Consider the following 25,672-nt stretch of genomic DNA (forward strand, 5'->3'; position numbering starts at 1 on the left):
CAAAATACAGAAGTAAATATACAATTGAAACCACAAAACATTACAATTAATGTATAAATAAATACCTGAATGTAGAAATACATAAATAGCCTTTTCATTGCATACTGTTTTTTTCATTATGTATAAATGTATTTATTTGTTTATACTTTATACCATTTTTTGTTTATTTTATTTGTGCCTGGACTACAGACGTGCTCATGTAGATGCATTTGTTGTTTCTCCAGTCAACCTCCGGACCAAATCAAATATCAGAACTTCACTGTAAATTAAAACTGACTTAAATCCGGTGGCGGTTTCTTCTGTGGCCTGTAGCTGTGGAGCGGAGTGCTCGGTGTGAATGACGCAGGTGTCTCTTTACTCTGTGTCCTCCTGTAACAGAATGAATATTACTGTAGGTTGGACTTCCTGTGGAGGGACAAGTTCAAGAGGGAGTGTGAGGAGATCGAAACCATGGAGAACCTCAACCGGGTTCTGCTGGAGAACGTTTTGCCTGCGCACGTTGCCGAACACTTCCTGGGACGCAACTGGAAAAATGAGGTGAATTCCAGAAAAAATATGCTTTTAATTTCACTTTCATGAATTGTGAGAAAAATATACGTGTCATGTCTGTGGGCTCAGGTGTGACTCAGAGGAGGAATACGAGTTTTGACGCACCTTTTCCATTTCACCTCATTCAGTATCATCTCCTCACGTCTCTTGCTCCTGTTTCCAGTGCTTGTGTTGAGCTGATAGTGATGTGCTCAGCGGTTCTGTTCAGTGACCCCAATCGAGAGAATCAGTTCTATAGATTCAAAAGTTTATTTTCTCCCCAGCTCGTTCAGTGCTTTACTCACCAAAAATAGTGTATATTCCTCATGCTCCAAGGCTTTTAGATATCGAAGTGCTGCTGCTTTGACAAGCTCTGTTTATAATTCTTGGTATTTGGAAAGTTTACATCCTGAATATCGGAAATGTACGCAGTTTCTTTTTTTTTACTGGTCTACAGGTCAGCATTACACTTAATTATGGGAGTTTTAGCTGCTTAGTATTAGTGCTTTCAGTGGACGATAGCCAAGACAGTACATTTTTCCACCAAATTGTCAAATTATACTAATGGTTCATTCATTAAATCTAAATTCCCTAGAGGCCTTTAGACAGTGGGGGCATGATGAAGAAACTATATGACTTGCAGATATTTTACCTGCGAGTATTTTGCAAATTATTCAAACTGGCATCAAAGCAGATTTTCTGACAGTTGCAACACTTTTTCCATAAAAGGTTCAACTAGATTTGTGTCAACTTCTTAAGAGAATGATGATCCCTTTTTTTGTTGACTTGACAACAGCAGTTGAATGTTCCCGAACACAAACGATCAGGGATGGAGTCGCGATGTGGATGTCCCACCCTTACACACACTTGGCCAATCAAGAGTCTGTCTCAAATAACAAACATGCCTTGTGACTTTTAAGTTTGGCCCATGTCCCATCCACTAACAAGGAGGAGGAAGGGTTTTTACGATCAAGACACTTTGGCTTTCATCTTTATATAAAGTCTATAGAAAAAAGGTTCCTGTTCTGCTTTGTCAATTTGTGTCTTTTGTCGGCTCATTATTTAAGTTCCTCATCTCTTACAACCTACTTGCATCACTTTATTTCCCACCATAGTTTCACAGACACATTAGCCTTTTCTTTCCTCTCTTTCCCTCTCTATGCTCTGCCACTGTTGCCTGCTGTCCCAATACACATGCTGTAATAGATGTAACCTATTTGCTGTCATACTAACATACTACCCATTCCTATATTTCTCCTTAATTGGCTCCAGTGTTGTAAATTTGAGGTTGTGCTCGTTGCCCCCATTTGCTTTTCTCTTACGTCAGTTCTCCCTGTGACGGATGTTTTTACCAGATTGCCTCTGCAGTGTCCCCACAGAGTTGATCAAAGTCTTATCTCATTAATTTAAAGAGTCCCTGTTCGGCTTGCTGATGGATTTTCTTTCTGTGGCGGAAACTTGTTGATAACCTCCACACCCTTTTAATTTCTTTCCCTGATCAGGACCTGTATCATCAGTCATACGAGTCGGTGTGTATGATGTTCGCCTCCATCCCGGACTTCAAAGAGTTTTATACGGAGTCTGATGTCAATAAGGAGGGACTGGAGTGTCTCCGTCTTCTCAACGAGATCATAGCAGACTTTGATGAGGTAAACTCCTCGCCTGTTGATAATCCCGGCTGTGTGACAATGTTTTTCCTGCTGCTTTGAGCGGATGCCATCAGTATCAACTGACATCATATGTTGTCTTTCTGCTCCTCCTCGTGTCCTGCTCGGTCCTCAGCTGCTGTCCAAGCCAAAGTTCAGCGGCGTGGAGAAGATAAAGACCATCGGCAGCACCTACATGGCTGCAACTGGACTCAATGTGACGCCAGGACCCGAATGCGCACAGGCACGCCTCTACACACAAGCACACACAAATATGTGTGGAAAGCCACACATATTTTAGTGTCTGAGGTCAAAGGTGTACTTTGACCTTGTAATTTTTTGTTTATGGTTCACAAAACAGGACGAGGTATTTGGCGCTGTCCAAATACATTTGGAAGCTGTGTGTGGGTTGCTCTGTAAAATGTACTACACATACATTAGTGATTCATTACGACACTCATCTGAATACATCAGTGTATTCACTGGCAGCTGGTGAGATCATCATTCAGAAAAGGGGCAGCACATTGTGGTGTTAAAATCGTCCTGATTGGTAGGAAATCTGCTTAATTCATGTTCACCACGTCCAACTCTCCCTTGTTACTGTTGCTATACTGTCAAGCTTTGGAGCGCAACACATCACATATGTTTCAGTAATTACTTTTGCAGAATTAACACTTTAGACTGAGTATCACCTTTAAAAACTCAGGCTTCTTGTTCTAACTTAATTTAATTGCCATGCAGGATGACAACTGTAACAGATTGCAATATAAGCTGTAGCTAGCTTGAAAACTAATACTGAGTCTGGTTTTAAATGGACCGATTGTTTTTGCACTATGGTTCATTAAAGTGTGTCACATTTAGAGGAAATATTATGATTATGAAAGAAAGGCTGCTCTAACATGTTGTGCTGCCACAGAAGAAATGACACAAAACTGAGGATATAAAAAATTCATTTCGCCGGACAAAATTCTTTTAATTCTTGACATCTGTCACAGAGGATGAGCTCAAAAAGACGGACGTACGAAACATGGTAAATGTCTGGGAAATAAAGTCAGTTGAGCAGTGGTCAATGTGAGCTCTCTAAAGACGTCCTAACCCGACAGACTTAAGCGGCCATACACTGTTTCATCTTCAGGCAGCCGTGCGAGGTTGATGATACAATTTCAGTCTGAATTAATTAATTATGTGTGGTTGTAACAAGGTGATTTTGTATGGAGCACAGTGGGTTAAGGTTAGGGTTGTGAAGAATGACTTTGTGACACTGCATTCAAGAGTAAAAGCAACATTCAGGTCTAATGTCATACAAAAGCAAAGTGCAGTTATTATACTAAAAAGTAAAAACTGATTAAAATGCTTTAAAGTAAGATTAGTGGTATTGCATTATTATGTCTTTGTAGGAAGAAATGTTAAGACAATGACCGCTGATCTGACCTATGACCCCAAGTCCACTCTTCACTTGTACATGTACTGCAGTTTGTACGGCAGCTGGGGTCAAGTGACTCTGAAGCAGTTCTGGGTACTTCCCAGCTCCCACAGGTGGTTGGACACGCTACTTTTCATAATGTGATGTTAAGACACATGTCGTGGAGGCAATGGAGGCTTGACGCCTGCGTCAGTAACTTCATTCCATTCAATCAGCACAGGAACGTTGTTCAGTTCCCGGAGAAGGACAAAGTTAATGGCACTCAGTACAGCATATACTGAACCTCCACCAAGGCCCAACAGTCCCCTTAACTTCAGTCAAGCTGCACCAGGATTTCACACACTCATAGATATCAGATTTTGATTCATCAAGATCCATGAACCATGTTCTGGGGAAACGCACTCACAATGTCAAAATTGAATGGGTTCTTCCACCAACTTTCGTGGAAATCTGTTTAGTACTTTCTGTTTAATCTTGCAAACAATCAAACAAACATACAAACAAACAAACAACAACAAACGGACAGGAGTGAAAACAACCTCTTTGTCAGAGGTAATAATATAAAAAAGAGATAATAAATAATCTCCATAACTTAGTCAGGAAGAGAACTTGGGAGGAGTTTATCAGCTGTCAATTGCAGGAACAGAGCGAAAATATACAGTGCAGTCCATTCAGAGCTACGAATATGAGCTCCAGAGTGTTTTACTTTTTCAATAAATCTAAAGAGGCAACAGGATATTTGTTTTAATCTTAACGCAACAAGCTAAAATAGTAAATAGGCTTCATGAAAGTGAGGCCCCGTACACACCTTGTATTAACATGTGGTTTTGGGGATTCGATCTCGAGTGGACAGCTCTAAGCACAGGTGTGGATGCACTGAGGTCAAATAGCGATACGATCACGCAAGACCACATTCGCAGGTGGTTTGGTCCACATATGAAGGAATTCCCTCTCTTTGTGGCTCGCTCACACATGTTGGTTTATATAGAGCAGGGAGGTGAGGTTTGATCTGAGGTCCGATCACGAAAACGTAAGCGGGGCCACATTTTTTATGCCAGGTGTGTTCGGGACATGAGGTTGTCACTCATGTGATCATGCTCCTACGTATTTAGTCATCTCAGGTTATATTTGTCAGTTAGATATTGTCAGAGATACAGTTCAAACAGCTCATTCAACGGGTTTTATTTCTCTCTGCATTTCCCCACAGGAACATGACAGACAGTACATGCACATAGGCACAATGATGGAGTTTGCTTTCGCTCTGGTTGGGAAACTAGACGTCATCAACAAACACTCCTTCAACGACTTCAGACTCAGAATTGGTGAGGACGTGTTTATACGTGCGGTTTTACATCCAGTGTTTTCATACAAAGATTAAAACTAATGGGCTGTGTGTGTGTTTCTTTAAGGGATAAACCACGGCCCAGTGATTGCAGGAGTTATCGGGGCCCAGAAACCTCAGTACGACATCTGGGGGAATAGTGTAAATGTGGCCAGTAGGATGGAGACCACTGGGGTCCTGGGAAAAATACAGGTGAGCTGTCTAATAAAACCCTGGTGTGTGTCTGACAGTGTGTCAGTGAAGCAGTCACGTCTTTGTGTCCCCACAGGTGACAGAGGAGACCAGTCTTATCTTGTCAACGTTGGGCTACATGTGTTCGTGTCGAGGCATCATCAATGTGAAGGGCAAGGGGGAGCTGAAGACCTTCTTTGTTCACACGGAGATGACCCGATCTCTGTCACAAGGGACTGTGATGCCTTGAGTAACCCAAGAATTAGTCTGACACACACACTAACACACACACACACACACACACACATAAAAACACAAAGTGGCCGTAGAAGTGATTTGTCATGCGCTGTAACTAAAGCCCATTACCAGCAGCCTGCAGCGCCCTGGATAGACAATTGTCGAGAAAAAATACACTTTTGTCCTTAGCACCGCGGCGTAGAGCAGGGTCGAGGTTCACCGCCGAGGTCCTTCAATGCCGCGTTTCCACATCTCAAGTGTAACGAGGACTTTGCTCTGAGGAGTCTGTTCACTGTCTTAAGGGAGTGCCTGACTAAAGAGAGGATTGCTAAATAAGTGCAGCTCTCAAGGACTGCAGTCGCCCGTCTGTACTATAGTAGTGGTGTGGGGCTCAGTAGATTAGCCATGCCAAGCTGGTTTTTATAATTTATATAGATATATACGGCTGTTTGGCATTGTGGGCTAGTTTCTTCCATTTTATTCCAAATGGATGTTACAATAGTTTATTGTTGTATAGAGCAGCTGAAGCCAACAGTTTGTCAGCGTGATGGGTAGTTTGCCAGAACCTGTGAATTGTATTTAAAGATTTCGAGCTGAATCCGTGTCCCCACTGAGGAGGAGGTGGACTCAGCCAGAGGATTCAAGGGGAAAGAAGAGGTTTCTTTTTTTACGATCCATCTGGAACCAAACAAACAGCGACGTGTGTTCATGTTCACTGCCATTCTTTTGTTATTCATTAAACATTTGTATATAAATGACAACGTTTTCTGTCTTTGTGTCTGTGCTTTGATTCCAAGTGCAACGTTCACAAGATGTCGTCACAGTTACAATAAATGGTCAACAGGTTTTTCTGTAATTGTAGCAATCAAACAGAACAGAATGAATGAGTAGAGTTGGTGGCTCTGTTCCCAGTGTGTCCCAGTATCTCTAACATTAAACTCTAAACAAACATGTCAACATCTCGGGAAATACACTTACAAACTCTGCTGGTGAGATGAGAACATGTGTTCTGTTAGCTTAGCCAAAACACTAAGATTTGTAGGGTTCTGCGAGGACGGTCGAGTGTTCCAGTGCTATTTCTTTACAATAACGCCTCAAATATCAAGTGACAAGAAGGTAACTATTGTTTTCTTGTAAAATAGAATATGAACAGACAGATACAGATTCACTCACGTGTGGCCTTATTGTCACAGATTGGCTTGATTAGGAAATAAATCCACAGAAGTTGCTTTTAATAATGAATAAAAATGCTTATATTAAGGAAGCTTGTGGTCAAGGACACACTAGAAATAGCAAGCAGGTAGCAGGAGCCAGAAAGCCGTAGCGTGTGGGACAAGCTGTGAAAGAGTCTATTTACAGAATAGTTTTGTTGACACACTTGACAACTACCCGACAGACTGTGTGGTAAACACACCAGGAATTAGAGCAATGGAAGAAATGAAGAACAGCTGCTGATTTGGGCTGTGTCCAAAATCACTCACTTATCATTATATAGTCCACTAAATAGGGGTAGTTGTCATTTTGTAGAGCAAAAACTGTTATTCACTATATAGTGGGCTCGTATCCCAATGTGCTTCGAAACAGTAGGGTACAACCGATGGTCACTAACTGTGCAACATACCATCATGCATTGCTCTGATGGCATTGACAGGAAGAAAAAATGCCAGAGAGTGGAGAGGGCAGCACGTCTCCCAGGAGATTCTGCTCCTTCTTATTCTTGTCAAAAATATCCGATTAATGGTGAGGGTAAAGAGACAGGGTTTTTTTCTCCTGAATTTACAAAGATTGATTTTAAAACAGTCTGTGCTTATGTCCCAAATATTCTCGACACCATGGTGGGGTTTTTTCATGACAATCTGAGTAGCAGTAAAATACAGCACAACAAAATTTTATTTCTTATTTAAACATGGTCGTTCAACATGCTTTTCACCTAAAAGTGCTGATAGTAAAGTTTAAAATCGGCCAACCTTGTTCAATATATATACATAATAAAATCTTGCGACAATGATGTCATTACTGGCACAGAAAATGCGCAGAGTAGTTTCTGAAAGTGTTTCTTCCTTTGCCGATGAGCTCACTATATAAACCTCTACATAGAAGTCCTCTGTAGTTTGTATGGGTTAGTGAATGAGAGGAAGTATGAGGATGAATCTGCTGTGTGAGCTGTGAAACACACACTTTGCACATTAGCTCCTAATCCTAATAAATAAAAAGCAAACAAATTGAATTACTGCAGCCTGTCTAGGAATAATAAATAATAAAGATCTGCCGGAGTACAAAGCAAAGGCAAATTATAAAAGTCTCACAAACAATCCTATCAGGATATAGAAGGTTGGTCTCAGTTGCATGGGTTCAGAGCTGAAAACACAAAAAGGAATCAAAGAAGTTGCAAATCAAAGAGGTAAGCGAAGCACAAAAATAAGTGTATTTACATAAGAGACCAGAGGAGAAATCAACCATGAGGAACGTACCGAGGGGAGAATATAAAACTGTGACTTTTGCAGTTTATGTAAATTTATCTCCGTTCCTCTTTATTTCTAGATAAACTTGAGCAAAAGTTTTCTTCAGGAAATCATCAAAAAAGTTACTTTCACCAAATATTCAACTGAGACTGGTTAAAATCACTCCTCTCTCCTGAATGTTCATTGTTTCAACCACACACAGGACTTTCGAACAGGAAGTGATTTCCTCAATAACAGGCTCTGTCAGTTCAGCAACGTAGTTCAGGACGTTCAGTGTCTTACAGAAACCATCACACTCTTGACGGCAGAGAAGTAAACATCATTTGTAATTTACACGCGGTAACTGGAGAAAATGTTCTGTTTTATAAACCATCTGACCCTGCACATGATCTGAAGCCATTTAAGACTCTTAGTTATCATAACACAAAGATATGTGATCTCAGACTTTTATTAAAAATACAGTCTGATCACATTAGGTGAAATCTACAACACTTTGAATACATTGATTTACTTCAGGTTTTACAGGGGGGCAACTGATCCGTATCCCTCCGCCACATTCCAGATAATACCATTTTTCATGAAGAACTCAGTTCTAATGCAGGCAACACGTGCGTACTGACGGCCCGTCTGGTCGAGGGCGGGAACGGGACGATGGCCGTATTCTGAAGAGGAGAGCACCGGCACGGCTCTGGACTTCTCCTGGGAGGGAGAAGGACAACAAGGCCACAAGATGCTGAATCAAAATGTAAAGCTCTGGTTTTGAATGGTGCAATTTCATATGTATAACGTCATGTTAATGATAAAACGTATTTTCAAGAGGAAAATCACTGGTTTTAGTAATAACCATTGTGATGAATGAATTCCAATTAGATGTGTCATTTCCATGTATTGTGCACGTCCACTCACTGGCCTGTGCTAATGGAAGAGAGCCATTAACAGGATTTGTTCCACTTGTGCTTAAAGGCCTATTGAATTTTTCTGTCCGTTTCTATGATTGAGGTTTAACTTGCAAACATTATCTATGAATTAATTTGAGAACCTTGTGCCGACTATCACAAATGTGCATTTGTGTGTTAGTGTGTGAAATGAATTAGATAATATGATGCATAATATGACCTGTACTTGTACGTATATACACTCTATAAATATACTATAGCTTTTGATATCTGATCATATGTAATCAAGTGTAACAGGATGCATTATAGCCAGAAATAAAAAATATCCCAACAAATGAAACTAGTAGCTACACCATTTTGGGGGGGCAACTTATACAGAGCAGCAAAGTGTATCTGAGTATTTCAACAGACTTTTGAAAACTGACTCTGAAATCAGAACACTAAGTACCTGCTCCCGGCTGCGATGGATTCTCTGACGGGTTGTATATTAAAAATGAATCACCACTATTTTAACAGAAACACAATCCTCCAAATTCAACCAGAGCTGACAACCGCTCAACTCACTGTTCTTATAAACCCAGCAGTGTGTGTGTGTGTGTGTGTGTGTGATTGTGTGTGTGTGCTGTGCTTTCAGTGACCCAGAAACTCACAGTGAGCTAGTTATCCTTACTTCATTGAATTACTCCGCAGAGATAAATAAACAAATGTCGCAAAACTTATAGACATGTGTCAGCCACAACATGGTAGAAAGAATGCAGTGACTCATTAGAAATATGATGCATCATTAAATGTATGCTCTTTCACAATTATTAAACTCGAAAAGCCTCACTGCCTCTATCGTGCAAAGCTCAGAAAGTTATGTGTTTGTGACAATGAGCAGAACTTTCTGCTGATTTTCAGGAATCAGTGATGATGATGAATGATGAATCGCAGATTGTAGAGAAAATTGGAAATGTAAAAGTTGGCACACCACCTAAGGCTACAAGACAGACAGCTGGAAGAGAAGTAAGAGAAATGGACGTTATTCAGAACCAAGACTGTGGAGAAGATTAGTTAATAAAAACTGAGAGAATGGATGAACTGAAGGACGTGTAACAAAAACAGTTTTCTTCTTTGTTCTATATGACTGAATAAATGTTGAAAATATCAATTAAAGTTTTAAAAAATCTTAAAAACAGTGAATGACAGATTACATATTATTCCAAGACAAACATTTTTGAGTAATGGCCCGTGAGTTCTTATCACACACAAAAAAAAGATTTCTGTTAAGTGAGCATAGACAGGTAGAGCTCGACCTATATGTTTTGGCTGATTTAGGATTTTTTCCAATACCGATACTACTATAAGGAAGTAAAACATTTCCAATGCAGTTGTTGTACATATGTTGACGTTGAAAAAGTTTGGCAATAGTTCTTAAGATGTCATTATCAAACCCTAATTACCAAGAAATGTATATGAGGCTCGATATTTTACAATTTAACCATAAAGCTTTATAGACTATAAATATACATTTTTAAAAAAACTAATTAAGACCTAATATATTGAGATAGAATTAAGAAAATAAATATTGTTTAAAACATTTACACACATTTTTACTGATTTGTTTATTTTGTAAATTGTTTTCATAACCTTTGCCCCCAACTTGTCTCATATCAGCAGATTTCATCACCCAACCGATAATTCAGGTGGGTTCTACTTATGTGAGCTCACTACCTCCTTGTTTATGTCCAGTCCTCTCCCTTTAGAGTGTTTCCTGTCGTCCCGGTGCAGTTTCATATCGTAACCCTCAGCCTGGTGGTACACTCGGTCATACATGGAGACTTCCGGGACCTGCAGGAGGGAGACAGAACAAGTGTTTGGCATCATAAGCCGGTACTCGACAGGGGGCCATCATTCCTGTAGGTAACACCGAGGCAACAACCACAGCAATCACCTCTCAGGACCACTCTGGTCTTGCTCAAACATTAATGTTGCTCAAAGTACATGAGCAGAGCAACACTTTAGGTCCTATGGTATGACTCAGCAGGCTGCTCCAAAGAACAGGATTAAAACCTTTAGTGAGGAAGCTTTTAGCATTTATGCTCCAAGCCGCTGGAACAATCTGTCTGAGGACCTGAGCGCAAACCTACAGAAATCTATAAACATAAGCTACAAATCTATCTCTTTATAGAAGTAGGTTATGATTTACAGACATTGCTCATTTTATATTCACCTATTTTGTTGCATATGTGTTGTAAATGTCATTGTATTTAATTAAATTATATTACGTGCTTTTATTCCCTGTTAAATGTTTTTGTTTTCTGTTAGTAGTATATAGTATACTGTTGTATATTCCAGGGACCCATTTACATTTCAGGAATATTCCCTGACTTAATTTCACAAATAAGACAGAAAGCATTAAGATAGACTTTTTTCCATTTATCTGGAGCACACAACTCAAAACATTTATAATAGTAATGATTATAATAATGATAATAATTCGTTAATAAGTCGTTTATTTAAAAAAGCAATACGCAAATCTTATCAGCACACTACATGTATTATTACTTGATACACCTTTTTGTGTTTCAAAAATATGAAGTGAAAAAAATGAATGAATATCTCACCCTACTACTATTATTAATATTATTATTATTTTTTATTATTATTATTATTTTGGTGTTGTTGCATAGACTACTTGAAGTTGCTATCTCTTGTGCTATTGCCCCAACATAATTATATATAATTATGAATGTAAATAGTTTAGTTAAGCAGCGTTAGCTGAGCTAGCTCGTCGGCTACATGCAAAGAGCTGCAGCGGCCTCACCTTGGACTCCTGGTGAAAGTAGGACATGTCCTCGGGTTGTTCTCTTCGAGGCGGGATGTAGCTGAAGGCGGACAGGGTGGACAGAGGATTGCTCTGAGCCTGGAGGGACACGTCCATCTTCACAGCAAAGTTCATGTAAAAGTTCAGAGACACAACAGAGGTGGCGTCTGTGTGGTTGCTAGGATACCGAGGATACCCTCTCGACGTCATATCGGGTGTGTTGCCTTCAATTGCTTCTTGTTTTTCGGACTTCAGAGCTTCAGAGCTACTGTACATGCTACATGATGTTCCCTCTCCCAGACAATACATGTTTTATAGTGGCTGGTACAATGAAGGCATAGTGTAATCCATTCAGATGTATGGTGTTTGGATAGATATGTAAATAAATCTGTATGTATACTGTATATAATTATTCGATGGATCATTTAGCTTATTTGGCTAACAGCACTTTATATTTAGTATTTAATGGTTTATTTTCAATTGCCACAGTTCAACTTTTACGTAATTCTAACACATTTTTACACCTCATACCTTACCTGGGTAAATTCTGTCACTGATTAAATACGTCCTGTTATTCAAAGACCAATAAACAGTCTCTTAGTTGATACTGTGCACAGTTTAATTATTGCAACAAGACTGCTGAGAGCACGCCTCTGCACAGTTAGAACAAGTGTCTGTTGTTACACTAATAAACTTGTCCCTTCGAGTCTCTTTGAAGATCTGCCGTCTAGCTCTGATAGCAAGATCAATTTATGACACAGGACAGACTATGCCTCAAGCGCTGTGTGGAATATGTCGTTCAGTTATGGGTGACAAGAAAGGTCCAGTTGCAGTGGAGTTAAAGTAATCTCCCACTCCCTTTGAGCAGACTGTAGAGATGCAAATGGTGCAGCAGCAGTTCTGTCCTGTTAACCAGGAGGAAACATTAAAATCAGGGACAAAACATGCTGTGTCTCCCTCTTGAAGGTGAAGACATTTGAGGGTTATTCATTTTTTGCCTACACAGTGAATGTGAAGTGGCAAACATATATTACTTAACATTTCATTTAGCTGTTAGCTACAAAGTGCTATAAGTAAGTGCCATTTAGGTGCTAATGTATGTATTTATATATGTTTGTGCATATTGCCTCTCACACAAACTAATACAAAAGTTTGTGCGTCTTCCACAATGCTCGAGGCCTGAAAGAAAGAACCTTTCCACGGCAGTAAATTTAAGGTGTAGTCGCCTGCAGTGACATAATGACACACCTTGTTTTTCTGAGTGTGTGTGTGTGTGTGTGTGTGTGTGTGTGTGTGTGTGTGTGTGTGTGTGTGTGTGTGAGAGAGTGTTGTAGTGTGTGTCCCACCTGATGTTATTGTTCTCTCCTTCCACTTAATTACAACTCTGCAGCAGGGGGTGGCCAGTGGGAAGACACCACTCACACTCACGTTGTGCCTTGAGCTGGCCCAGACCATAACACAGACTGCCAATGATTCAGCGATGGGGATATGTGGACAATGAGACAGAGAGGAGACGGAGCATTGATCATGATTGTCGAGGTGGTCCCAGCACACAGGAGTAATTACAGCTGACATTTCAGAGGGATATGTTGCTATTTGGCAGGAGTAACTCTGGGAATGAAACCTCCTGAAGGCAGGGGGTCCAGAGTTATTAAAGGGATTCTATGAATGTTCTTGAGGCTTGTTCTCATCTGTACATGTTTACACTGCTTCACAGCGTGTTTTATTATTATGGATTTAAATGTTGTGCTGGCTTCCATGCACATGTTTTATATATCACTCATATAGCAAAGTCCTCATTAGCATGAAGCCAGACAGACCGTTTTAAATACATTTCTTGAATTAAAGCAATCTCATGGCTCATAACAACCCTGATCAAAGATCACATTAACATTCAGATGGCGTACAGAAGGTTGATCAACTCATCCAGAACTCATCCATGTAGAAACTTTATAAAGATTAAAGGCAATCGATATTGCGTTTACTTAACCGTTACCTCAGCCTTCATACTGGACGAGCACTGCCCCCCTGTGGCCACATCCATAGCATGCAAAATGCTGTGACAACTTTATTGATTTTCTAATATTCTCTATTAATGCATCTAATTTCCCCCGTGGGCTCCGACTTCTAAACTATCCAAACACCTGATGTTTCATTAACATGTTCATACAACATATATTTTCAAAAAGTCCAGTTAATGTGTGTGAGCTTCAACTACAATTGTTATAAACTGAATATAATTGTTCTCCTCATCCCATCTTTAGTGCTCGCTCATAATAATGTGTGTGTTTGGACTGTGGACATGTAAGTGGGGTCCAGGTATAAATTATGTCATCGGGACCTATTTACACAGTCACATTATGGGCAGCTGTCTCCGTTATGGGGACAATAAGCAATCATTATTTTAAAGACATTTTTATTGTTAGGTTAGGTAAAGTAAGCAAGTAGTAACCATGGTTACGGTTGGAGTAAGTCTCCAGGAAATCAGTGTAAGTAAATGTAGCGTCCTCTGATGTCAAGTAGGCTTTCCTGCTTCCCACCATCCAACCTTTATTTATCTAGCGAAATCATTGAGTGGAGACCTTAATTTACAAATATATCGAGTTGAATTACAAGGACAGAAAAGGAGGAAAGAAAAAGCATCAACATCAACATGGGGCATACAAATATACAATTAAACAATTTACCTAAAGTGAAATGCCAAATGTTAAAATAATTAACCCCAAATTGTGAAAATGAAAAAATCAACAATTAGAACTGAAAACGTAGAGTTATTTACAACACAGCTGAGAAAAATAAACAAAATATACACAGACACCAAGAAAACACAATTAAGAAACAGAGAAAACCTGCATTTGCAGTGCTGAGTAAAACTGTTTGCAGCTGCAGTGTAATTCAGTTATTTGAGTTTGTTGGATGAGAACCCACATTAATAGACAGCAGTGAGGTGAAGAAAGGGGGTAAAAGATTGATAAGGGCCTTAAAGTTAATTAAACCCAGTATGTTTCTGGCCTAACAGAGAGAGAGAGGACCATCCAACCTGACACTTGACACAATAACTAACTGTACTTTGCACAATCAAGTCTCTAGTCTTTTTGTGTTTTTTTATATTTAATTTTTGTTTCCTCTATTTATATTATGTCTTTTTTTTAAATATATATACTTGCACAAACACACCACAGCAAAATCCTTGTGTGTTTTAAACTGCTTGGAAATTCAACCCGATTCTGATGACTCGCAATGATGAGAACTGTAGTTATCACCATCAATGAATATGAAAGCCGAATGAAAAACAGTGTCTGACTGTTTCAGCGTTGAAGATGAAGCATTCGTGTACAAGATGTCACCAGAAAGGAAATCTGCCTCAATAAGCATCTTTCTGCAGAGCAAAGCAAAACGTGTTTCGGAGGAAGCTGGTTTTCTTTCTAGCTCACCCCAAAATGAAAATTCACTCATTGTCTACTCACCACTATGCCAATGGACTGGAGGGGTGGGTGAAGTGTACAAGTCCACAAAAATGTTTGGAGTCTCAGGGGTGAATAGAGTTGCAGCCAAATCCAATACAATTGAAGTATCGGGTGACTCCTTCTTAAAAATATGACAATGCAACACTGTTTGCCCCTGAAACTCCAAAAGTGTTTTGTGGACTCAAACACTTCTCCCAACCTTCTTTTGGCATAGTGGTGAGAAGATGATGAGTGCATTTTTACATTTTTCGGGGAACTGTCCATTTAAGGCGGTCACAAGTTTAGAAATTAATTGAAGGGAGGTGCTGTATTTTGTTCCATGAGTCAGATTCACTACAAGAAAAGGCAGATTCAGAGCAAACGCGTTGGGACACAATCTGAGGGTTGAAGTTATTGCTGATAAAATCGTCTGGTAGCTGAGATCAACACAATATGTATAGTCTCAGTGGAGGGGGGCGTCAGTTCCAGTGTGAACCAGCAGATGGCAGTCCTCGCACAGCTCACATCACAAAGGAACAAGAGGTGGAAGCTTTAACTGAACCATAACATCAAACCCTCTGTGTGCTGGAGACTTTACCAGGCTCGGTATTAAAGTGTGAAGAACCCACAATCAAACACATTTCATGACACACAAGATAAACTACTGACAGATGCACAAATCATGGTGTGTAAGTTATAAATAACTGGGCTACAGAATAAATACACTGTCACCTCCTGCTTATTGTCAGAGCTGAAAGTCTTTATTTGCCCTGTTATTATTTATGTGTGGTTGTTTGATACATGGTTACTCACTGGTTTGAACGTTTCACTGTTCTCACACACACACACACATACACACACACACACACTCCGATGACCCTCCGTCTGCTCGTTTCCGAAAGCTCACGGAGATTCACCGAGCAGCGACCCGGCCCCTCCCGTCGCCCTCCCCCGCGCCACAGCGACTCTCCCCTCGGCTCCACTCCGAGGAGGAACCCGGTGCCCCTGGCCGACCGCTTCCAGTGACGTTGCCCCCCCCCCCCCCAAGATGGAGGTCTGCAGATGGCACCGCTAGCGTTCACCCGTCGCCGCGACCGCCCGTGTGTCTTCAATGACGCTTTCGTCGGGACAGAAGTGATTTGGGGCCATCTTTTTCTCGGTTTTCTGGGGGATTTACTCGGGAGAGACTGATCTCCGGGCTCGGGTCGAGGGCAGCCATGAGCTCCGGGGAAGGAGCGGAGGAGACGACGAAGGACGCCGGCGACATAACGCCGTATCTGAAGAGCGGTAAGCCCCCGAAAATGAGTGGGAGAGGTCGGACCGGAGCTCCATTGGGAGCTGCTCCTTTCGGTCCAGCTACGTGAGGGACATTGTTCCCGTATGTGCAGTCTGTGTGGAGGCTCGGCTACTCACACATAGGGTCGGTTTTAGCTGATTCCTTTGACAATGGTTGTCACAAACGAGGTGAAAGACAAACAGCAACGATCAGAACAGTTGTTGGAACCTGTGTAATTTGGTTTCTGGGATTTATTTCAGGAGCTACACACGAGAGAGCCCCATCCAGGCTGTGTAGCTAGGCAACGTTAGCTACAGCGCTAATTAGCCGTGTTCCATTTTCGGACAAATCTCTGCGATGTGGCAGAGCTCGGTTGGTTTTCCCCAATGCTTTCCTTCAAAATGCACCGTCCTGTGATTTTCTATTCGTGACACTGGCACGTTAACCTCACTGTCTGCTGTCAAAACGTGCATGTGACATTCATGCCAGAACCAGTAAACGGGAGGAGGAAGGAAAAACACCGGATCCGTCCATGTATGCTCTCTGTCCAGTCGAAACCACAGTCACCTGGATCAAAACGACTTTTTCATCATGTTAAACACACTGTCAAAGTCACACACACATGTGATGGCATGGTAACACTACACACACGTGATGTAATGTTGTTCAGTGGCTGTAGTTTGGTCGGTAAAGAGGCAGATCGGGGCTGTCCGATAATGGACCTTGTGTGTCAACTAACTCCTCTCCACATTAGCTTCCCATGCTAGCCTGGAAGCTAGTGAATCCTGCATCAGATTTGGTGAATCCTGTCTGCTAACGAGCGCTAGCCAGTGTAGCATTACTAGCTTGCCAGTGAGAAGACAAAGCTGTCGTGCTGCCTGAACAGCTTATTGTTGTGTAAAGTACCCTCACTACTACCATCCGCATGTTTTATAAATCCACTTCACCGCAAACTCGGTCAGAAAATGTGGCACAACCGTGCAGGCTATGTAAACAATACATGGCGTGGATCATATAGCCAGGCAGGGTGTGCACTGTGCAGGAGAAGCTAGCTCAGGAACACAGCTACCAAGGCCAAACAGGCTGCTGGTTGTGATCAGTACCACGGTCAGCTGTCTATTGTAGATTAAACCCTCACAAATCAATGACACCGATTTGTTCACACACAACCGAACTGTTCGCTAGTAGACATGGTTACATGCTAACCAGCTGTCTGATTGATGGCAGATTGCTAGCATTAGCTAAGTAGGCAAATGTACCAGCAGGGACTGAGACTGAAGTCCCAACACGGGCCTACAGTGATTTCATAACAATGGCTCATAAACGGTGAAGTCCTGGGCTCTTAGCACAGCTCTAGACTCATATAGTTCGGTTTTAGTCCACATAGCTGACATTGTATGTGGAAGCAAGTATTAAGATTGCTTGTTAGATGTTCATTTTCTTGCCTCCACCAAATGTACTGTATAAACATATACATCTAGAGGGCATTTTTTTAAGTGGAGCTCTCTGTGCTGCAGCCGAATGAGATGTTGGATTTAACGGGCAAAGGCTTGTGTGTTTGTGGGTCTCTGACATGAGGAAGCTGATGAGCCTGTGGCCAGCACTGGGATGTGCCAGATAAGCCCGAAGCTCTGTTCACTGACTGCAGGCACTGAATTGGATCAAGTGCCTGATGTCATGTCGGCCCCACTTGCTCTCGTGGCTCATAGATTACTGCTTATGTATGTGTTCTAATCAAGTTGCTCCATTTACTGATAGCTGCTCTTTATAGCGATTAATAAGTGATTCATTTTTTCCTGGTGGAAGGTTCATAGTTGTGCGATACTAAAATATTAAATGGTGGCATGTAAGCGAAAGACAAACCTCTGACATGTTTAAGATTATTGTGGCAGAAATGCAATGATTTTGAAGTGCAGATCTGGTGTAAACAAGGACGAGAATGCAGAGTATTGATATCCAGCTTCTGGCTCCTGTGGTTCTGTGTCTAGCACGATAATAAGCCACAGAGGGAAGTTCAGTATTCGTATTGAGCCGATCTGATGGTTTCCTCTTCGGCAGAGAGAGGCATCCTGTAACTCACTTGCAACCACACTTTGTGCGTGTCTTTGTTGACGCTGTATAGCTGCAGCCATTCTGCTTCACTGCTAATCAGATCTGTTGCCGACTTGTTGTAGGATTTAACATGTTGTGATATGTCTCCCTTTGTTATTACCGCTGCAGTCTTAGTTTGTCTAACAGAAGTAGCTTTTTATTTACAATTCTGAAACCAACTTATAAACTCTCTATTTGTCTGTTTCAGAGAAATGACATATACTGTTTTTTTTTGTTTTAGCAGCAGTAGAAAATGTGGAGGAAATGAATACAAATCTTTGTCTGTAGAGGCCATATACACAGTTGAAACATCCTGATTGAGCATTTCCTGCCACTGGTCATGTTAAATCACGAGTTTTAAAATTTGATCACAGGTTTTTCAAACAAATCAATTAGAATTTCAGGCCAGTCTGTTCTCTAAATCCTTCTTTGTCATCACAGTGCAGCTCCTAGCTACAGCCAAACAGTAACCCACATCACAACAAACCTTCACCCAATCTCAACTTCCTCTAATGTTAACCACAGTCTTAAAACAAATTTGACCTTTACCCAAGTTTGTTTTTTGAATACTCATTGCTAATCAAGGTCTACTGGAAGGGAACAAGAATAGTTGACAACATTCTACAACATGCTATTGACAACATGTGATAAACAGGGTGTTTATCTCTTGAAGTTATCCATATGGGCTGTATGTGAGAATGCAAATGTCCAAGTCAGTTGCTGGGGTTATTGTTCAAGAGTCTTTCCATGATTAAAACTCTCCATAATGTCCGACCGAGCCCATGTGGGAGTATAGCAGGAGATTATACGGAGGTTTCAGCGTGAGTGAGTCGGTTAGTAGATGTCATTTCTAACACGGGACAGATGTAAAACTGTCAAAAAACACAAAGAATACAAATGCCTCAGGGAGAAAAAGAGGAGTCATACAAGTAGAAGACACAGACAAAGATTTGTCATTGTAAACGCATCTGACTGAGTTGTGTGTCACTAAGGCCGTCTTCAGACAGGACCTCTGGGTAAAATCCAGATAATCAGCTATGGAGTTAACTTTATCAATGGAAGATAATTGTTTTCGTTTAGTTCTTTTCATGTTTGCGTCTGTCACATGTCCACCGGGGAATCCACCGCTATGTTCTCATACTGACTCCACCTTGATTTCTACTGACTTTATACTAGGAGGCCAGGAGGATTAAGTCCATAGAAACTGTGGAGCGACTCACTTGGACATTTGCGTTCGCACACGCACCTCCCATGTAGAAAACACGTAAGAACTGCGGAGTCTAGTGCATGTCTAAAAGCAGCTTGATTGTGCTTCGGTCACAAACGTGAGATGCTGTCTGTACTCGGTGTTCGATGCCGCTACAGTGTTGTTCTCCCCCCCACAGGGTTCCTGGCACTGAACACAGCAGGACAGTGATTGACAAGACCACCTACTGCACGAGATAATGATGACTATAGACAAGATTTTTTACTGTAAAAGTGAGATTGCATTCATTGCGAAAGCAATCAAATCTTTTGTCTCCAAACAATGTGTAGCTACTGGGGACACCGAAATGCTTCTAATAACACATTTTGAGCATGACTTCCACTTCCTATAGTACATACTCATTAGTTAGGTTACTCGTTAGCTCAACCCTAATTGACTCAAGATGAGTTCTAAGTGGAGCATCCTTGTTCTGAATCAGTCGTCTCAGTAGTGGAACCACTGTAGGCCTAACTTTAGATGGCCTACCAATGGCTTTGTATAATACGCTTGTTGTGAGTCTTGAGTGTCACGTTCGGTCTGCCCTCCTCTTTGTTTTGCTTGTGAACTTCCTCCTCATAGATCTGGGAATCTTGTTCCGACATGCACAGGTTTGAGTGTCTTGCCACAGGCCACGCCAGCCACCCCCCCCCAATCCCCTGCTCCATCCTCCTTCTCTTTTTCCGTCCTGCGGCGTTGGCCTCTCTGTCTTTCTAATGTCCTCCCTCTTTACTTTCTGCGCTGCTCTCTGTCTGCCGTCTGAGCATTGATTCGCCAATGTCTGTTTCATGTTTTCCTCCCTCCCTCGTTCTTGTTGCGTCATGTTGAGCACTTCTGTCCTGATGCAAAATGACAACTAATAAAAAAAGCTTCCTATCTCTCTCTCTCGCTCGCGCTCTCTCCCCCCCCCCCCCCGTCTTCCAGACTGGAATTAATACCCAGGACTCAGAGTTCTGAAGCAGGGAGTTTTGTTGTGGCATGTTGTCAATCATCAAGCAATTCTGCGTCAAACATATCTCTCACCACACTGTCGACTAAAAGGCTGATTTAGTGTTGATTTCATACAGTTATTACTTGTCGGCTGCGTAGGGTATTATTCACAGTGGGGGAAAGAAAATAGCGTCCGTCTGCAGTGCCAGGCCGCTATGAATGAATGTTTAGAGGTGGCAACATGTTGTATATAAGGTTGGTCTGTATGTTGAATGAGCTTCAGTGTGTTTGTGAGAAAGTGAGTGAAACAGACCAGCAGGAAACGGAGAGAAATCTGATCCTGGGAGCTTGCATTTATGACTCAGGCCCATTCACCCAGGATGAGGTCTGAACACGCACACTCACACACACACATGCATGCATGCACACGCACTGCAAGACTAATGGATATTGATCCAGGAGATGGAGACTGATTGAGGTTCCTCAGTAAAGGTTTCCTCCGGGCTTAAAGCTGCCAAGTCAGACGAAGAGCAAATGCTTTAGCCTTTTGCTGTACAAAGCAGATTTTTTTTTATCATCCGGTGTTATGGGATGGAAGTGGACACATGGTTGGTGCATCACGGGTCGATATAAATGAATGAATGAAAACTGTGTTTGTTGTCCTTCCTGCTGCTGCTGTCTTGATAAAATAGATTTAGTTTTTCCTTTGTACTTGACAGGTTTGCCAAAGTCAACCAACATTATATGAAACATGGTATTTTAACCAAAGACTCCAATTGCCAACCCCACCCCACTTATGATTTTAAAAGGATCCAGCAATTTGGTAATTCAGTAAAGTTGAGGGGTTGTGTCTGAGAGAGATTTAAAGAAAGAATGGTAAAAATCAGAGCAGCAGTATTGTTATTGCAGAAATTAAATTTTGAGAAACTGAATAATGTTCGTGATCGGCCAATTCCAGCAAAATATAAAACTGACAAATATAATTACCACATGATGAGGCAGTTCTGCTGATCGATTTGCAACAATTTTCTACAGTTAGAGTTCAAGAGTGTTTTATAAAATCGACACTATTTCTTTTGGTGGAGAATGAAACCATATTATGATGGTTTCTTCTTTAGACAGTGTTGCCCTTAGACCCTGGTGTTAACGTCTGTCCTGAGTGATCTGATCCCAAGTAGTCAGGGCTTAGTACAGCTCTGCAGCCTAATCGCTTGGGATCAGATAACTCAAACCACATTCAGAAGTGGTCCGGGACACTTGCGGCCATAATCTTCTGCTTCTGTGAATGCAATAGCGTCCTGGGCCACATATTAAGGACCCCAGTTATCTGATGTCTCTGACCTGCTGTAGGTTCACTATGAATCAAACTTATTTTTGACGCTTCTCAGTGTCTAAAGCTTGATTTGTTTGTATCTACGGCCACAATATCAACACTGAACAGCACATAATTGATACTTGAATTCATTCAGCTATTCTTACTCCTCTCTCTATACCTCTTACTCTTGGTTGCTTGCTCGCTCGCTAATGCAGACACACACAGACACAACCACAGTGACATCAGACACATCTGTAGAATCAGACCGGGTAAAAACTACATAACTGGGTCTTGGTTGAGAGAAATTACTTGTGTGTTTGTTTGCCTGTAGAGTGGGAGTATGAGATTTGAAAGTGGTCACAGGAGACACATTCAGGATGCATTTTAATGCCAGGTGTCCCGAACAGAACACTTACCGCTTGTGATGGGATATCGGAGGACACATGTTAATACCCGGTCTGAACAGGGCCTTAAAGAGTGTAGGATTAGCATTTGGCTCAACGTGGGTTTCAGAGCACAGAACTCTGAGGATAAGGAAGAAAGTTTTTAGTAGCTGAGGCTGAGTAATCGAGGGTAATGCTTTATGACACCCAGGCATCATGTGGTTCCCTGTACAAGGGGCTTTGTGATAGGCAGCCGCTGTTCCCTCTCAATTGCATTTCACACTTACTCACACAAGCGCTGTCTCGGACTTGCCGCTCTCACTGACCCTGTCGCTGTTCCCTCCATCTCGTCTTCTCCCTGTCTTTGTATTGTTAAGCTTACAGTGTACTACTTTCGCTCCTGCTTCCGAACAGCCATTGGCCATTTTAACTATGTACTATTGTGCAAAAAAGTGGCGTAGAAATAATAGATGGAAGCCAGCTGGAGGCAACGATGATGGTTAAGAGATTTTATCCCTTTATTTGCCGAATAGCAAATGGATGGCTGTGTAAAAAGCTTTTAAGAATGGCCTGAAGAATAAGCCAAAACACGGGGATGAAAACACATCCCTTCTACTCCAACTGTTCCTTTTATTGTGGCATTAAAAAGGATATGTTTCAGTTAGGAAGACATTCATCCCTCAAAATGAAACATAAATGCAACACTAAACACATGGTAACAGCACCAGCAGCTCAGGCACTTGAAAACCATTAGTGGCACAGACGAAAACATGGCCATTTATGTGGAGTTCATCAACATAAAATTGTTTGTTTTGGACAGAAAAGCCTTCCAAATAATATAACTAACCATCATCTGCCGGCCCTATTTTATCCGCATTATCTTCATGTCCTGAATAACAACCTCTGTTTGTCATCTTCTCATATTTTTGAAGAGAAAATAGCTGAAAAATACTGAAAATATCTGCTGGGTATTAAACGGTAAATACTAAATTATTTAAATTGCCCTTATTTTCCCCCGAGTCGTTGAGTAAACACACAATCTTTCTCATCCATAATGACAGGTGCAGCTGCATTACATTTTAAAGGCAGATTTACAGTTGTCAGACAAAGCTGATCCTCTCAGGCTGCTGTGAATTCAGGAGGATTTGTAATTTTGTTATTTCCTCTTTCTATTCTGTTGGAGGCCAGGTTAGAACGATCAAAGTTTTGGTAAATCATTAGCATCTAATCACAGAGATATGACCGATCTGTCTAGCTCCCTCTCTTTCTCACACTTAAAAAATTCAGATCAGATTTCGAACAAATGCTTGTACTTGCTTTTTGTGCCAGAATTGAAAGAAAAGAATCATTGTTATGTTTTGCAAATAACCTTGTAAATTACCCACTGTTACTCCACATCCTGTGACAGAAATCCTGCCCACTCGTAAACTGGCCCGAAAGAGGGACTTGTTTAAAAAAAAATACTAAGAAGGTTCGCATCAGCACCACTTTTTAAAGTATAAGACCAAAGCCTGTATTAAGATGGATGACACTTCTCCCAAAATCCAGTAATTAAGCTAAAATATGTAAGAGACACTGCTGTTTTTCTTTGGTGATGTCATTTGGAGCCAAAGTTTGCACAGTAGGGATCATGGAGAGGAGCCGTGGTATCAAGGTCCTGTCATAAACATACTCGACCAATGGGGAGTCGGTCTCAGTTGTTAATCATTTCATCCCTTTGTTTTCTAGCTTCAAAAAAACAATTGAAAGCAAACTACCGGATAAAATTAACCCTTGAACAAACCTCAGCGTGATGAGAAATACCTACACTAACAGAAAAATCTATTTTACCTGTGTTTGACTGCTCAATGTTCCATCCACTAACATGGAGGAGGTGGGACTTCGGCTTAATTTTGAGGGTTGAAATCCAAAACAATTAGTTGGAAGATTCTTTCAAGTAGTAACTGTTGGTTAGGGGGAAAACCTGATTCCAAGCAGACACAATACATCATCTTGCTCAAGGCCTGAGCTGCTGATCTTTGTATCATATCACAGGCTTGTGAGGACTGGTCACCTGGGCTAGGTTTACTTTGGCATAACAATGGTGTCTCTCTGTGTGAAAACTCTGGTTTTGCCTGCTTCATTTAATTCTTTGTTCAATATCCCTCCACAATTATTTTCCTGAGGTGAGACATGATGGACAATTCCCATGGTAGCAGTAACAGTTTCCTCCACTGCACCACAGCAGGTGTAGTGGTTTACATCTATCACATGGAGGTTGAATGAGGGAATTTCACGACATCTTAAAATCTGATAAGCTCACTTACAAATGCAGACAAGGAAGGAATCAATTGCAATGTTGTATTGCACAATGTAAGTGAGGGTGGTGGGTTATTCATTTACATCTTGAAATGACTGATACATAACTAAGATTTTGGAGACAACCAAAACAGTTGAAGAGGCAATAAGGTTTTGACCTGACAGATCGGAGTCCACGGCAAAAATGTTCGGATGAGCCAGCCCACAGATGCATGGCTAGACAAAACACTGCGATTTTTCAATCAGAACACGGCGGCTGAAGCCATGAAGGAAAAATGAATGGGAGCGCTGCTTTGCTCGTAGCCCAAAGCATGTATGATGTCAGCGTGAACTTTTAGGCGTACCACAGTAATACAAGCCCTAAACCAGAACAAAAACCACCAGATTGCATTTCAGAGGGAACAACCTTCACTTCCCCAACAGTGAAATGCCTGTAAACAAGTTATGTCTCTCTCAGTATTAGGCGTACATGGCAACGTGTGGAGAGCTTTCTGAAACAGCCAACCAATGAGAGCCCAAGCTTAGTGAGGCATTTGAAAAGAGTATATATATATATAACATCAACCATGCATGTCTTGCTATGCTGCAATAATGTCATTACAGAAATTGATTTAGTAAGATTGCCATTAATGTAAATGCTTAGAGTAAAACCTACTTAATATATATATATATATATATTAATATATAAATAAACAGTGTCATGATACCAGAAAGTCAGTGTGTTATTAATAATATAGTGAGCAGATTGCAGACCCGCTCAGAGAGGGTAGGGTGTGTGTGGGAAAGCAGAGTGGCCAAGAACAGCTTTAACAACAAATCTGCTGATTTAAACATACAATATAAACACATGATATATAGATGATGTGTTTGACAGCAGAGCTGCGTGACAGCAGCACAGGTGTGTGATGTTGTGATGATGTCAGCTTTAACAGCATTAGCCATGTTAGAGGTGACAATTCATTGGATTACGCACGTTGACCTAATCTAATCTGGTGTTTGTTGTCTGGGATTACTGAGTGTGTGTGTGCGTGTGTGTTTTCATACGTAGGCATAGGGGTGGAGAGAGGGAGCTGGATTAGTGATAGGTCAGTTCACATGGTTACACACACACACAAACAAGCTGTAACAAATTTGATGAATTTGTCAATAACATTGTCATGATGTATTTTTTCTACTGAT

At 41.2% G+C, this 25,672-nt stretch overlaps 3 protein-coding genes across 3 annotated transcripts in view; 2 read left to right on the forward strand and 1 right to left on the reverse strand.

The window, feature by feature from the left end:
* adcy2b (adenylate cyclase 2b (brain)) overlaps window positions 1-6,108 on the forward strand; it is a 45,371-nt gene extending 39,263 nt beyond the window's left edge. Inside the window, exons 20-25 of the mRNA XM_061092684.1 lie at window positions 379-537; window positions 2,031-2,177; window positions 2,311-2,418; window positions 4,805-4,919; window positions 5,007-5,131; window positions 5,208-6,108. Coding sequence (XP_060948667.1) covers window positions 379-537; window positions 2,031-2,177; window positions 2,311-2,418; window positions 4,805-4,919; window positions 5,007-5,131; window positions 5,208-5,360 — 807 coding nt within the window. The 3' untranslated portion in view covers window positions 5,361-6,108. The remainder of the gene's footprint in view (window positions 1-378; window positions 538-2,030; window positions 2,178-2,310; window positions 2,419-4,804; window positions 4,920-5,006; window positions 5,132-5,207) is intronic.
* Window positions 6,109-8,328: 2,220 nt separating this feature from the next.
* On the reverse strand, window positions 8,329-11,628 carry cfap90 (cilia and flagella associated protein 90). The gene is made up of 3 exons (XM_061092192.1): window positions 11,512-11,628; window positions 10,419-10,535; window positions 8,329-8,508 (listed from the first exon to the last, which is right to left on the reverse strand). The coding sequence occupies exons 1-3, from the start codon at window positions 11,626-11,628 to the stop codon at window positions 8,329-8,331; spliced, it is 414 nt and encodes a 137-aa protein (XP_060948175.1).
* Window positions 11,629-16,010: 4,382 nt separating this feature from the next.
* Window positions 16,011-25,672, forward strand: part of LOC133025708 (triple functional domain protein) — a 78,094-nt gene continuing 68,432 nt past the window's right edge. Inside the window, exon 1 of the mRNA XM_061092439.1 lies at window positions 16,011-16,244. Within this exon, the coding sequence (XP_060948422.1) occupies window positions 16,175-16,244 (70 nt within the window). The 5' untranslated portion in view covers window positions 16,011-16,174. The remainder of the gene's footprint in view (window positions 16,245-25,672) is intronic.

The sequence above is a fragment of the Limanda limanda genome, chromosome 19 (genome assembly GCF_963576545.1).
Source record: "Limanda limanda chromosome 19, fLimLim1.1, whole genome shotgun sequence".
In the NCBI taxonomy this organism is placed as follows: domain Eukaryota; kingdom Metazoa; phylum Chordata; class Actinopteri; order Pleuronectiformes; family Pleuronectidae; genus Limanda; species Limanda limanda.